Below are 15,364 nucleotides of genomic sequence, written 5' to 3' on the forward strand. Positions count from 1 at the left end.
CCAGCCGGCGGCTCCTTCCCCCCCTCCCCCGGCGGGCCTTCGGCGTCCCCCGCTCCCAGCTGTACCCCGCTCCCAGCCGTACCCCCGTACCCAGCCGTACCCCGCTCCCAGCCGTACCCCCGTACCTAGCCGTACCCCGTACCCAGCCGCACCCCCGTACCCCGTACCCCGCTCCCAGCTGTACCCCGTACCCAGCCGTACCCCGTACCCAGCCGCACCCCCGTACCCCCGTACCCCGCTCCCAGCCGTACCCCCGTACCCAGCTGTACCCCGTACCCAGCCGTATCCCCGTACCCCGTACCCAGCCGCCCCCGCTGCCCCCCTGGCCGGGCAATGCCGGGGCCGCTCCCCCCCCGCCTCGCAGGGCCCGGACCCCCCGTCGGGTGGCGGAGGGGGAGGAGCAGGGGCGCGAGGACGCCCGCCCCGCTCCGCCCCTCACGGCGGCCCCGCCCCTCCCGCGCGCAACCTGAGCGCGGGAGGGGCGCCAGGGCCCCGCCTCGGCTGGCGGCGCGCGGGCTGGGCTGGGCTCCGCTCCTGAGGCCGGTGCTGCTGCCGCTGCGGCTCCGGCCGAGGTTCCCGCCGAGGTCCCCGCCGAGGTCCGGGCGGTGCGCGGTGTCCCCGGCGCCGCCAATGAAGGCAGCCGCGGGCGGCGGCGGGGCCGCGGCCGGGTGAGGCGGCGGCGGCGGCGGTGCGGTGAGCGGAGCGGCGCGGCGGGGCGGGTGTCCCGGTGGAGCCCGCGCCCCCCCGCAAGATGTCATCGCAGGGCAAGTTCAAGAAGGACAAAGAGATCATCGCCGACTACGAGGCGCAGGTCAAAGGTGCGCAGCGGGGCCGCCGCATCGCGGGGCGGGCGGCGGGGCACGGCTGCGGTGCCCGCCTTTGTGTGCGGGGCGGGGCGCGGCGGCCGGGCCGGCCCTGGCTGCGGGAGCCCCCCCGCCGCCGTTCCGCGCTCTGCGCCCCCCCTCCACGGCGCCTTCCCCCTCCCCGCGCCTCCTCCGCGGGCGCTGCGGCACCGCCGGGCGCGGGCACCTCCCGCCCCACAGGCCGCGGTCGCGGAGTGCGGCGCCGCGGGGCGGGGAGCGGCCCCGGGGCCGAGGCGGCGGCTCCGCGGAGGTACCGGTCGCGGGAGCCCCGGCCCTGCCCGCCCGGGCGCTGCCGGCCCCGGGGTGGGCGCCGGTGCCGCCGCCGAGCGGGAAGCTCGGGGTGCGGACTGGCTGCGGGCGTTAATTCCGAGCGAACCCCCCCCACCCCCCCCCCCCCGAGAGCGCTGGCGATGGGGCCGCCTTTTAACGGGGGGTGCGCGGCCGTGACCGGCTCCCCGGCCTCGCCCTGCGCCCACCTGGGCAGCGCCGCCGGACGCGCAGCCCCGGGCTCCGGCTGAGCAGCCTGCCTGCGGGGGGTGACCGCGGGGGTGGCGGTTCTCTGCCCGGGGCTGCCCGGGCCAGGAGGCACACCGATCGTGCGGGTCTTATGTAAGGAACTTCGCGGACATCGGGCCCGGCGATTTCAGGGGACATAACCATTATTATGCAAGTCCCGGTATTGCAGGACGAAGAGCTTTGAAGCTGACCGCTCTGTTTCTAAATATTAGAGAAGCATATAATTAAAGGTTACGTCTGTTGAGACCGCTAAGCATCAAATACCAGGCTCCAAATTAATTTTTATTACAGTTAGACTTATTATGGAAAAGTTGGCACCCTCTGAAACATCACAAATGTCTGCAGCCTGGTGAAAGACCAAGTACGTTAGAGTGCGTGCGGCCAGACAGAAAAAGATTAGTGTGTGTAACCTCCTCTGCATTACAAAATTTGGAATTTTAGTGTCAGTGGCAAACTGTATTAACTGATATTTTTGCATAACTTCTGTTTGTAAATCTATTCATTATTGTAACAATTGCTAATTCTGTTAGTTGATGGCAATTCCTTTTCCCACTTTCAGCTTGAGGATGTTTAACTGCTTACTTAACGCCTTCTCATTAAGTCGCCTCCTTCGAGTCCCCCTGCTATTATATAAAATTGGCTCCCATCTCCTTTTCGTTGTTTGTTTTATGTAGGTATCTGTTCACCATTTTGTTATGTTTAAGTTTCTGGTTAAGACAGAATTAAATAAAAATATAGCTTTTCTGCAAATTAGCCTGCGAATGTACAAACGAAACACCTTTCCTGTTTTCTCTGGAGGTCGCTTAGTGTGGTGGGTCTTGAGCTGAGCTGAGTGATGTCTTATCTGCACGTACAGCGCTTTGAAAAAGTAGCTGCTGAAATGCTGCGGTGCAGTGCCAGATGGAGGGATTTTGGGGAAGGGGCTGTCTGTTGATTTCGTGCCATTGTTTACTTTCTTGCATTTCAGTCTTTTGTAGTTGGCTTTGAAGAGTGATGTAACAGTCACAACACGCTCTGCTCAGTGCCAATTACCTTTCTGCTTGTGTGTAATTTGGGCAAATTGATGTTATTGCACCCTGCAGTTAAGCGGATGAAATATTCTTTTAGCCTGTGGTATTGTTCTGTTTCACGGGAGGGGATTTGCATTTGTTGGTGGAGACTGCCCCATGTTCCCATGTTGTTCTCGAAGGCGTCCTGGGCCGGGTGGTTCCCGCTTCTTGGGCGCTCAGGGCTGCGGAGGGGTTGATCTGTTCCAGATCTGTTCCAATCTGTTGATACGGGTCTGATCTGTTCCAAAGGCTTCGCTGCAGAAATCTCCAGTATTTTTTCTTGTTATTGTTTGTAACTGGAATACTCATTTGCCGTGATCATTCTTGGCCCGACTTCTGTAGCCTCATGGTTTCCATATGTTAGACAGTTAATGCTGGGCTTGTGTTTATTGCACCACAGCGATCACGTTTTGGGCCGCTTTTCTGGGCAGCTGTAACGCAGGCCAGCTGATGGGCCCGTAATAACTTCCTTGGTACTATTCTGTGCCTAATTATACCTCCAGAAATACCCATTTTCTAGTTTAGGGTACTCGGTCTGTATTTTCATCCGAATAAAGGTTAATTCGGGTGTGGTCGGGTTTACCTGAAGCTGGGGCGAGGTGGGAACAGTCAGACCCCAGTGTCTGCACGTGCTGCCCGCCCGCTGCCTTCTAGGTGGTGGCACCTCCATCCCCGAGAGGCCGCAGGTCTGTGGCAGGGCCAAGGTGGTCTCAGGGTGACCTCGGTCCCGTGAAGGGGCTCCGGTGCTCGAGGGTTCTCCTGACAGCCATCACCCTCGCTGTCACCTCCCTGCGGGGACCGGGCCGGCTCTGACCTTCCCGTGTTGCTAAACTGTCGGAGGAGGATGAGCATCCACCTCGAGAGGAGCTGGCGTGCAGGTCTGTCGTAGCCTGTGTTTGTCACTGAATAGGGGCAGTGGGGGACGATGTGGCCGGCAGGCAGGTTTAGCGAAAGGTCCCTGGTGAGCAGGGACCCAAGGAGGACAGGCTGCTGAGGATGCTCTGCGGAGGGGATGGGGCTGCTGCTTCCATTAGCCGTGTACCGCGTGTGCAGACGCGACAGGTCTGCATGTGGTTGGCGTCGGCAAAACCCAACATGGGGCAGGGTTTGTCATCATCTAAACCTTCTTCTGAGGCTGTGACAGGGACCATAAACATCCCCCTCCACCTCTGCTCCCCTTCTGCAAGGCCTGATCTCTTGGCTCAACCTGGGGATTTCATCTGGGCCGCCTCATTATCCAGATACCCCGTTTGTTTCCTGTAGGGATTTAGGCATTATTCTATTCGTATCTAAACCCCTGCTACCCTGGTGAACCAGAATACCCAAATCTCCAGAGAAAGACTAAAATGGAAAAGGAATAGTGAGGGAGAAAGAAAGAGAAAGGGGAGCAGCGGTGAGGAGACTAATGGAAACAAAGTGTTGGCACAGAAGAGCTGACATATGAAGATGATAAAAGATGAAATTTTGAAGAAGTGATGTCTTGTTCTGGAGGACGGGGCGAACACAGCACTGTGGTGGTCCCCATGGTGCGGTCAAGAAAATAGCAGGGAGAGAGGTGAAAGCCCTGCACGTGAGCTCTAGGGAATACATCGGCATGGGTGGAGGCGAAAGTGATTTGCAGAGGAGGTGTGTTTAAAATGCATTTGGAAGATAGATGTCGGAGAGGATTGAAAGGGTGAGGGTGCTGGCCAGCGTGGTGGGCCAGCGCAGCCGGGAAGGTGTAAGGTGTCAGCCGGCGCCTGGGGCTCCCGCACGGCAACGACCGTCCAGAGTGCCTGAAGGGCAGAAAACCCCCAAGTTACCCAAGTATTACTAGAGGAGCCTGACCTGCAACTGGGAATAACGTGGTGGGGAAAAGAAGGCTATTGCTTAGACTGATTTTTAGGAAAGTTTTGCTGAAAGCCCTCTTGCTCAGGCTGTTGGGAAGTAGAGCAAAGGCCTCAAATGGTTCAGGGACAGCCCGTCAATAACTGCAGCGTGGGAGCCGAGCCCTGCCCCGACCTCCTGTGCTCCGGGGTGCTGCGGCCTCGGTTAAAAAAATCGATGAGCCCACACTTTGTGTGGGGAGCTTGATTGGCGTAAGTCGAGTTTAACTGGTGAATAATCTCTGTGCACAGGGGTGATTTATCAGCCATAATGACTCTGTATCTCCCTTCCCTCCCTGGAGAATTGTGTCTGCTTTTCTCGTGGTGGGAAGGAGTTGTCTGACAATGCTGTGAAAAGATAGAGGGTGTGTGCGGGGTGTGTGCCTGCGTGTGCACGCAGGTCTGTGAGTGCTGGCTGCTGCACACACTCCTGCTGGGCGTTAGAGAGGGCTGGGGGTGATAGCTGGGGCACGGTTCCGCGGTGTCAGTAGTGATGCAGGGTGCCTGAGGCTTTGGGTGGGTGCCGCTCTGTTTTTGGGAGTGGAGATACCTGATGGTCGCTGTCTGTGGCTGCTGCAGGCTGCCTGTCCTGCAGCCCTCCGCAGCGTTTGCCATCTGCCCATGCACGGGGACCTGTCTCCATGACCTCTGCTGAACACACGCACCGCTGACAGGCGCCTTCCCGTGCTGCGGTCTCTGCTGTCAGGTATCGCGCCATGGATCCGTCCTCTTCTGCTGCCGATCTGCCTCCTTCAGCTGTCAGGGAGGAGAGAGCTGGCCCCGGCATTGGCAGCAGATGCTCGCTTGACGGTACCAGAAAGAAAATATTAAGGGTACGTTTTAGGGGGCAGGGTTTCTTATTTGTCTGTCTTAGATTTGCAGACAGGAGTGGTTGCATTAAAAATAAATGCCAATAAAGATATGGCCATGTATTTACAACTGCCACATTAAGACTACTTGCAGAATACAGAACACAGTAGATTCTTAGATGCACAATTTAAAGCGAGTGTTTTCAGACGTACAATTTTAATTGGTCTATCTGGCCAGAATGATAAATAAATGTCTCTTCCTCATTACTGTTGAATGCGTGATTTGTTGCTTCAATGCAGCAAAACTAACCAGTTTTAATTACGTAGATGCAACCGTCTATGGCACAGCATTGTAAATCTTGCAGAAAATTGGGCATCCTGTTGATTGGCTGTTTAATTTCATATTGCTTCCTGAAGCTTTTCTTTAACCCTGGCAAAATTCAGGTCGTTGTATGATCTATTTGGTTATTCTTGGCAGGAAGACTGCTGTGAGTCAATAGCATCATCTTCTGTCATATGGCTGGCAGGTGAAAAGCATCCCTGGTGATCCTAAAGACGGCAGTCTTTAAACAGTGCATCTGGCTGCATACTGGTAAAGGGATGATTTCTTGCACTTCTAGGACTCTTAGTTGCTGTGTAAATTGATAATAGAACTAGAATTTTGATAGATTTAGCATATAAAAACATTAAAAAGGCTTGCAAACCTGGGCCCAAAGAAAAAGTGTTTTTTCCCATTGTCATAGGAGAACTGCCGCCCAGGTTAATTTATCATTGCCTGTTAGCTTCATTTTACTTTTTCTATCACAGTAGCTGCATCCCTTCCTTTATGTATCTTTCTCATTTCCTTCCTATTGCTCTCTTTCCACTTTACTCAGAAAATTTTGGGAAAATTCCCATACCAAATTATTTTCATAGAACCCCAGCCTGGTTTGGGTGGGCAGGGACCTCCCAGCCCACCCAGTGCCACCCCTGCCATGGGCAGGGACACCCTCCACTAGCCCAGGTTGCCCAAAGCCCTATCCAACCTGGCCTTGAACCCTGCCAGGGAGCCAGGGGCAGCCACAGCTTCTCTGGGCACCCTGTGCCAGGGCCTCAGCACCCTCACAGGGAAGGATTTCTGCCTCACATCCCATCTCCATCTCCCCTCCTGCAGCTTCAGGCCATTCCCCTTGGCCTGTCACTCCCTGCCCTTGGCACCAGCCCCTCTCCAGCTTTCCTGGAGCCCCTGCAGGGACTGGAAGGGGCTCTAAGGTCTCCCCGCAGCCTTCTCTTCTCCAGGCTGAACAACCCCAACTCTCTCAGCCTGAGGTCTCCGTAGCAGAGGTGCTCCAGCCCTCAGATCATCTCCATGGCCTCCTCTGGACTCGCTCCAACTGGGATTATGGCTTGCTCAGGAGGAAAGCTTGCTTCCCAGTTGGATGAGGCATCGAGGCTTGAAACTTGACAGCCCATTTAATAAAATGGTTCTGTGCAAAAGAGAAGAAAGTTCCATCCCTTTGGGTGGGCTGGTAGGAAACTGCTAAATATTAATCACAGAAACAGGTGATAAGATTTGCATTGGCTTAATTGTCTTGCTTAACAAAATGTGGGGAAGTGCGACCTGAGGGCCAGCTGGCATGCCTTGGCGTAGCTCTGTCAGCTTTAGTGGAGTCATCTGCAACAGATAGCAGATCCTGATGAATCTGATCCAGTTTCTACTGTGAGACGTCAGAATAACTGCTCAGCGTTGCTCCTTATTCTGTTGATTCCCATATAGATTGATTTGTTGTTATCTTCCACTTATCCTCTGTGTTTCCTCAGTGGGGTCTGACAGCGTGGTCCTGGCAGATGGGTTTTACATGAGACCCCCGTGCGTGGGGACTGGGAGGGCCATGTGCGCAGAATAGCAGAGAAGTATATACGTGATTCATAATAAAGATTAATTGGCAGTCTCTAATGGAAACAAATTGAATCTATCAGAGATGTTTTCCTGCTAAGCTGAAGTCCTGAGCGCTTTGGCAGAGGCTGGGATGGTTGGACTGAATCAGCAGGCTTCTGCACGCAACTGACCGTCAACGGCTCCGTACGGCTGCTGGTGGATGGACCTTCCTCACATACCTTGGATTTGGGCCGCCTCCGCGGTCGGCAGAGGGAAGGAGCCGCCAGCTCGCAGTAACGGGTCAGAAACGTGCGTATGTGGAGCTTGGGCGCTTTGCTCCGCGTCACATGCAGCTGTTACGGTGTCCAATGCTCTCGCCGCCAGCTCTGCGTGCCCGCCGGGTAGGAGCATGGGTACAGCACCGAGAGCTGCCTGCCGGGGCCGGGCGGTTGGCCTCGCAGCGCTGGTGCAGACGGTGGGAGTGGAATCCTCTGAGGCACTGTGGCTGCTGTGTCTTGTCCAGACATCACTAAACGACTCTCTAGGGGCACGGCTCGGTTTAAATGGGGAGCTGGGGCTCTGAAAGCCTGTGTGCTGGCCTTCTAGTTGCATGTGGGGTGATACTTAGGAAAAAGGTGACATCATTAAAGTGTTTTTGCCTCCTAACAGGCAGCTCTTTGGCCCCAGCCGAAGCTGTTGAAGCAAACAGCACAGGGTGGAGGTGCCTCTGGCGGGGTCAGCAGGAAAGCATTGCTTGCTTTCTAATGGCCGAGGGACCAACAACAAACCTTTTGCTGGACTCCTTTCTGCAGAGGCCAGGTCCCCGGCTTCTGCTGCCAGGCTGGGCTTTGTCACCCAGCACCGCATGGCGCATTGACGTGGCTGGGTTGGGGTGTGGGAGGTTGTGCTTCTCCTGCTGCCTGGGGAGGGACGGGGAAGCTGAAGCTCTGGGTTAAAGCTTGTTAGTATGGCTGGACCCCCAGAACAGGGCTGAGGTTGCATTTAGCAGCCGTGCTTGTTAAACCCTTGGGTTTGCATGGGAGCATCTGTATAAAGCAGAAGCTGCTCCTGCAGCCGATGGCCTGGGGCAGAGCCTGCGCTTCCCATGGGGCAGCTGTGGGCACAGCCGTCACATTTCGGTTCAGATTTCTTTCATTAAGGTGACTTTCTTCTAATGTGTTACAAAAATGAAATCCATGTTTGTAAGCGCATGGCGGTGAAGAGGCCTCCTTTGGGCTTCGCTCTGCTTCGGAGGCCTGTTGTGTCCCTGCCCTGGAGTGAGCGTGACCAGGAGGAGCGAGTGTGTGTCGTGCAGGAGGCCGAGGCACGCTGCCCATGAGCAGGTCCCTGCGCCCTCAGCAGCTCCAGCCTGCAGCAGGGATGGCCACTCTCCGGCCTCCCCGTGCCCCGTGTGCCATCTCGCTGCGGCGGTGGCCAGGGGCGCCGGGCGATGAGTCCAGCCCAGAGGTCGTGGCTTGTCGTCGGGAAGGGGTCTGGTGGCGTGAGGAGCTGGGGTCCTGCGGCGCTCTGCACCTCTGCTGGGAGCTGGTTTCAGTAGAAAAGCAGGGGTTTTGATCCTTGTAAGCCTGGCTATTTTCTTTTCTGATAGCTGGCAGGTACCTGGGTGCAGCAGGTGTTATTTATCAATCTACCCTTCTTCCTTGTAACGGTAAAAACCTCTTACAACACTTATTCATGGCCTGTAGCTAGTCCTGGTTCCAGGTGAAGAGTTTTAAGGGCCGTAAGAGTGCAGCACCAAATGCGCTTCAGGTGCTTAACAGATATTTATAAGCCTCTGCAAGGTGTAATATTTTAAGTTCTGTGTGCACAGTTTCAGCGCCTGTCAGGAGCAGGATTTACTCTCCCCTTCTGCTGGCCCGTCAAAGCTGGGGGGGAGAACCCTCCCCCTTGAGCTCTTAAATTTTCTCTTGCCTGAATTTGGCTTTGTTTCAGTAGCTGTTTGCCAAGCTACCACCCACGGCCGCAGCAGCAATCACCCCCTGAAATGCATTTACCGACTCAGAGGCATTCGTACTCCTGACGGCGGCTGGTGATGGAGCGGTCCAAGCAGGTAACGCCTGGCCTCAGGGCTGGAGAGGGCGCAGCGGCGTGTGCCCTCGTGTCCCTCGCCAGCAAAACTGGCATGAAGTAATCTCCCCTCTCTGACAGCCTGGGTGGCTACGTGATCCCGAGTGTTGGTTTAATCCCAGGAGGCTTTTGCTGAGCTGCCAGCAAACCTTCCTCTTTAAAAAAGATGAGTATTTCTTACTAATAACCATTGTGTGGTGTGTGCCCCGCCTCTCTGTATTGTATTGGTATGTATCATAGCAGGAAGGGAGGACACAGAAACGAGTGAACAGCACGAGCCCACGCAGCACTGGTAATAGTGCTTTGTACCTGTCGCTGATGGCCTCCTCGGGGCTCCGGTCCCCAGCCGGTGCTCCCGCTCTGTGCCTGTGGTTGTTGGATGCGCTTTAAGCTGTTTGTGTCTCCCAGAGCTTGATTCATAAACTTTTCTCTGAAAAACTGGCCCGGGATGACTTATTTTGGTGTCCCTTTCTCACCTCTGGAAGACAGCTGCAGGGGTTTGGGAAGAGGCCGCTGCTGAACAGCGTATTGCGACACACGGTGTTGGGAGAGAAAGGGAAGAGGAGGATCGAAATAACGTTGCTGAGGGAGTTTATGTAGCTGTAGTACGATTCCCTGGGCTGGGACCGAGTCGGTGTGATGGGGTGGTGTGTTTCTCGCCGCCACAGTGCTGCGGGATCGTTCAACGGCCGAGAGCGGTCAGCAGCCGGTTTTAGAGTTCATGTGAAAAACGGCACCATCAACAGCAGGGCAGCCCTCGCGTGCCAGCCTGGGGAATAGGCAGCCTTGTTGTTTGTCCCGGTGTTGTCATTACTCATCAATGAGGAGGCAGCTGTTAGGATCCCGTCCATGGCAGGGAGGGAGAGGTTTTAAATCATCCTCTTTGTTTTAAATCATTCCCTTTGTATTAAATCATCCTCTTTATTTTAAATCTTCCCCTTTGTTTTAAAAACAAAGATATGTGAAAAGATGTGGTGCTATAACTCCCGTGCGGAAATCGGTGCTTCTGTCCTAGCCTCTTCTAGGAGGGGGGTCCCCACGTTTCGCTCTGTGCCTCGCCAGAGGGGAGCAGCAGCAGTGCCTCTGGTGCTCACGTGTGTGTGTCTGCACGGGTGTGAGTTCCCCGGTTCGGGAACCCCTGGCCTGGCAGGGCCTGGGGGGGACCAGGGAGCTGGAAACTGGGAGGAAGCTATGGCTGCGAGGTTCTCTGGCTTACGCATCTTGCGCTGCTGAGCAGCCCTAGAACAACGTGCCTCCCTGGACGACAGAACTGTTTCTGCTAGCTCCACCGATGTCCTCTCCTGACTGCTGGAGCCACGCTGACGTTCAGGGGAGGTTCTCCATGAAGACATTTGGTGCTGCAGGCTGTTAGTCTGGGATCTGGAGAGTGTGGGAAAACTGCACAGCCTCTCTGTGTCCAGCAGCTTCAGAAAAGAATTTGCATTAGTGTCTATCACTTTTCTTTCCTTCGGAGAGAAGAATAGCTTTGGAAAAAAACCAAGGGTTTTACTTTCCTTTTTCACCTAGGCCTTTGGGAGGAACAGTCACGTACGTGGCAAGGGATTGCAGTCACTCGAATACATCTGGCTTCTCAAAGTAGCTCTACGAAACACTGCTTCATCTTGTAGCAATGGAAGGTGTGCAGGGAGGGTCAGTAGTTTTCTGTTAGAAAGACTACAGTTTTAGGGAGGAGGTTGCTCCTTAGGTGAGCATCCTTTGAGCCTCAGCGGCCGGTCCGTAAAACACACGGAGAAGAGGGGACGCAGCTCTTTGGGTGGTGCTAGTCCTGCCCCTCTTGGGAATGTGCGGGGCCGCCGCTCTCGTGGGCGAGCGTGTTATCCATATGGCTCTTGTTTTGGTTATTATCTGGATAGCAAAGCTAACTGTAGCGACTAGGTGAGACTCAGCATTGTTTTACTGTCTTACTTGTATTCTAAGAGTAAATGTTTAAAAAGACAACAGGGTACAAACCCATGAAATGACCAGAGATCAGGAGATGGAGGTCTGGCTGTAATGATTCCCATTCAGGGAAGAGGGAGCTTGGTTTTCCACCGCCTTTCTAGTCTGTTAGACCAACTTCACCTTCGAGGTCCAACTTTGTGGAACAGCGTCACGCGTTGGAGGACCACAGATGTCCCTGCCATGGACTTCATGAGACAGTGGCTTCCCCTTTACCATGAAAGAGCCCCGAAGATTAGATATCTTTCAGATGACGTAGTGTTGATTAGCTTTGTTTGAGGAGTTATTTGTGGCGTTGAGGCTGTTCTTTGGTGTGGTTAGAGCCTGAGGTGATGTTCTGCTACTTGAAACGCTCGTTTAGAGGAGGTGACCTGAAGAACAGATTTCTTAGCTCAAGATCACCAGTTAGATAATTTTGGCCTTGTGTGCGTGCAACGCTTTTCTCTCTGTCAAATGCACTGATTAATCAAAAATTGTTTCATGGGAATAAAACCCCTTGCTATGGAATGAAGATGCTTCCCCCCGCCCAAGGTGACTAGAATTCCGCCTTACCATATGGTGAAGCTGACATACCAGATCGACTAAATTCTTCTCAGAAAAGCTTCTGCAGTGTGAGCTTGCAGTCTGCCAGCAGCTGAGATCTGAGGGAACTCATGGCAACGAGTTACTTTTTATATTGATGGTGATGTTTAAAGCTTCTGGCCCAGCCAAGACCCTACTGCAGTAGGTAGGACTTGCTGTCCAATGTTAGTGACCTAATGGATTTAAATGAACTGGGTTTTGGGAAGAAATCTGCATTTGAATCTCCTCCTGCCCCCTCCCCCCCTTTTTTTTTTACTTCGTGGAAATTTAACTCTGATGCTATAATTTAATCATTGAGATTACAGAAGACCTCATAAAAGAGTAAGAACTAGAGATCAAACTGTTGGTGTGGCAGTCTAAAGCTTTTGTGCTGGGAAAGGCTCTAGAGAGAATTCAAGATTTTCTCTGTGTTAAAAAAAAAAAGGTTAATTGATATTTGGGAAGAGCCTAAATGATGTTTTATTCAAGACAGCTTGTTAGTGTTTGAAATTTGAAAGATACAGACTTTGATCTGATCTGGAGACAAAAAAATCCAGCTGCCATTTTACAGTGTTGGCAGTGTCACAGGATTAAAGCCGCAAGAGAGCGTGGAGTTGCTTTGCTAGACAGTGGTGATGAGGAGGCGAAGCTTGGTGCGGACGAGTCCTGTTCGGGAGCGTAGCCTGGAGCGGGAATGCGGCAGGAACCGGCGGGCTGTAGCACAGGACGAGATGGAAACTGCTGCTGACCTGTTTGCAGACGGCTTTGTGTCCTTGATGGGAAGTGGTACGCTAACGCTGTGCGAGAGTATCGAAAGAGACTGTTTGGCTGGTGAGTTACTGAAGGAAGAAGTACTGTCTGCAAGATTATCCTGCCAAGAGCAGAGAGTATATTTAGCTTTTTCTTAAACTCCCCGACTTCTGTTCTTGTTTGCCCTTGAAAGCTGATTAGTTACTCCAGATTTATGCTGGTGTTGCAGCATGTGACCCGTGGTCATGGTGGAGTTGTGTCTCCACTCCTTGTGAGCTGGATGGGGATGTCTGCTCAACGGCGTCTGTGGAAGGATGCTGGGCAGCACTTATCAGCAGTGACCTCCACTGGAAGGAGATAGGCCGTTAGTTGATGAAGACGTATTGGGCCTTCTAAGAAAATGTTATTGCAGGCAGCTGTTTTCGCCTCTCTGTTATTTGGGAGGATGTGCTGACTCCTCTGGAGGGACAGCATGCCCTAAATGAGTGTTAAGGGGTGGGAAAGTCCTGCTCTGGCCAAAAGATTAGAGAGTTTTGTCTGAAAATATGGCTGGGCTGCTGTCGAACATGGTGCTGTGGGTTGGACGCAAGTCCTCTGGAATGGGTGGGATATCTCCCATCAGCTTCGGCATGTGGTGCTTCATGTGCCAAAATCCCTGCCTGTATGAGGGGTCACGCAATGTACGTTGCAAGGTTAGAAAGGCTGCAGTGCATCCTTCGCCTTGCTTTTCGTACCATGGTGGTGGAAGCCTGTCTGCATCTACCCCTCCACAAATGGGCGGTGGTGGGAAGTCTGGCGAAGGTCGTCTCCTTCATATGTCTCTTCTGTAGGTAAAAGGCCTTGTTGGTTGTCATAGCGAGTACTTCAGCAGTAATGTAGAGTACAAGAGGGTGCTAATTGTTTCCTGGGAAGTTATTTGTATGTGGCTGCTCAATAGAGTTAAACTTACCAAGTATAGGCAGGAATATAGTGATGTGTTTTTATGTTGCAATGTTGCCTCATGATTGTTTGGTTTTGGAGACAGGCATGTTTTCAAAAGGACTGAGTACTTTTACACTCAATATTATGTACTGTTAAGCATGCTGAGGTCAGCAACAATCAAATATTGTGCTTCAGGGTGCAATGTGATTGCTAGAGATCAGAAAACCATTTCTATCCCTGTGTAGAGCATTACACAATTGGCTGGATATGTTATAGTTTCCCCTGCAGCATCAAAGCAATGCTCTGAGAGAGGCTACTGGATTAAATAACACTGGCATTTCTGTAAATATGCGTGTAATAGTTTCAAAATGTTTAAGAGTATTAATGATTTTATTTTCCCAGCGCTTCCGAGAGGCAGGCAGGAGCGTTCTGCCTGTTTGGCTGATGGAGATGCAGAGGCACGGAGGCTCGGGCGGGAGGGTGGTAGTCAGGAGCAGAAGTCAGGTCCCTGAACTCTGCGTCTTGTGCAAGGACCAGAAACTGCCTGTGCACCGGCCGTTTGCTTCTGTCGGACGTGTCTTCTGTGCTGCCGCAGCAGCTGGGTAGTGTGTGTGCTGTGTGATTCTCCTTTAACCATCTCTTTGAAACTTGCTTGTTTCGTGAGGTCTAAAAAACTGTCTGATCGGCTGATCTGTGGCGATAAGTTGCGCTGAGGTCCCTGGCCGCCTCTCGCCTGTTTGCTTGACTCAGCTGCCGCTTCCTGTTTTCGAGTGAGGTTGTCAGCTCCTCGGGGCAGGGGCGAAGTGTTCCTCTGCCTGCGGTGCAGAAGTAGATGGATCTTCACCACCACGGTGCAAGTGATGCTTAACTTCACGTTTTAGAGATGCACTGCAGCTCCGGGAGAGAGCAAGCTGCAGTCTGAGGTTACGTCCATCTCGGGTAGGAAAATGTGAGTTGTTTAGGTGTTGTACAGAAACACCGACAACTTGGGACAGCTAGCCTTGCTCTGTGATGGAAACCAGTTCGTTTCACACCTCAGGGGAACTGAACTGTGTTTTGTGGCGAGGGCTCTGTACATACATCAGCCAGAGAGAGATGGAGAGGAGGACTCATTGCACAGGTCATTCTGCAGCAGACGGCGCCGTGAAGGTCTGTGTACGTTCAGCGTTGCACCTAGAGGAAACTGGAAGAGTGTTGACATGCCAGGTGGAGCTCTTTGAAATGACCGTAACAGTCATCTACGGAAACTCTGCAAGGTTAACCTGTTATTTTGCCAGATTTTCCTTTAACCATTCTTTATTTTACTTTCCACTGGATACAGCCGGTGTTCTGTAGGGACTGTTGTATTGCCCTATTCTTTTTTACTGCGAAGGTGAATGGGACTTCTACTGTGGTAATAAATGAAACTGGAAATCAGACTCTCTGCTGTAACTGTATTTTTTGGGTAGTTCAAGGCAAAACTTGAGGAGGTGTGGCAAAAACTGAACAAAATTAAATAGCAGCATTGAACCAGTTTTAACTTTGAGTGTATCAAGTGGATTGGGAAGCAGGCTCTCAGCCGCAGCTTCTTCCGAAGCATTTTGTGTTTCTTTTAACATCCTTGCTTGATGGTTCGGAGTGATTGACACTTCTAAAGGCAGTTTTTCCTGTGCAGTGCTTCTGTGCTCTTGACCTACTCTTGCTAAAATCCCTAAAGAAACAATAAGCAAACATACTGTAAGTGAAGATGGCGTATTATAAACTCCTGAAAGTGAAACCATAACTAAAAGAGTACTCATGTAGTCATTGTTCTTGTGGGATGGCAGTTGGAGATACGCTGTTGGAATAACAATAACTGTTTCATGTAAGAGGTCAGCTCAAAACTTAAGGGTGAGTGGGAAGAAGAGGAAAAGAAATGCACATTGTTTGCCTCTCCTCCCAGTCATACGGCACGTTGTTGTACATCTCATGGATTGTGCTGTTGATGTAGCTCCCTACCGCTGTACAAACGCTTTTCAAGTGCGGTGAGATGGCATCCGTGTCAGATGGGAGAGGAACGTGTAGCAGATGGCGTTACCTCTCCCAAGGCACTGGGCGGAAGGAAATAATTTTGCAGGTCACAAAACCAGAGAATAACTTCTTCAGA

General features: G+C 52.7%; 1 protein-coding gene across 3 annotated transcripts in view; it reads left to right on the forward strand.

The window, feature by feature from the left end:
- The first annotated feature begins 467 nt into the window (after positions 1-467).
- The window catches only part of SRGAP3 (SLIT-ROBO Rho GTPase activating protein 3), a 123,836-nt gene continuing 108,939 nt past the window's right edge, over positions 468-15,364 (forward strand). Inside the window, exon 1 of one of the 3 annotated variants that reach the window (XM_054838439.1) lies at positions 468-818. In XM_054838439.1, the coding sequence (XP_054694414.1) occupies positions 752-818 (67 nt within the window). In that variant the 5' untranslated portion in view covers positions 468-751. The remainder of the gene's footprint in view (positions 819-15,364) is intronic. The other 2 variants (XM_054838437.1, XM_054838438.1) reach the window with 2 other exon arrangements.

This window comes from Grus americana, chromosome 11, assembly GCF_028858705.1.
Source record: "Grus americana isolate bGruAme1 chromosome 11, bGruAme1.mat, whole genome shotgun sequence".
Lineage (NCBI taxonomy): Eukaryota > Metazoa > Chordata > Aves > Gruiformes > Gruidae > Grus > Grus americana.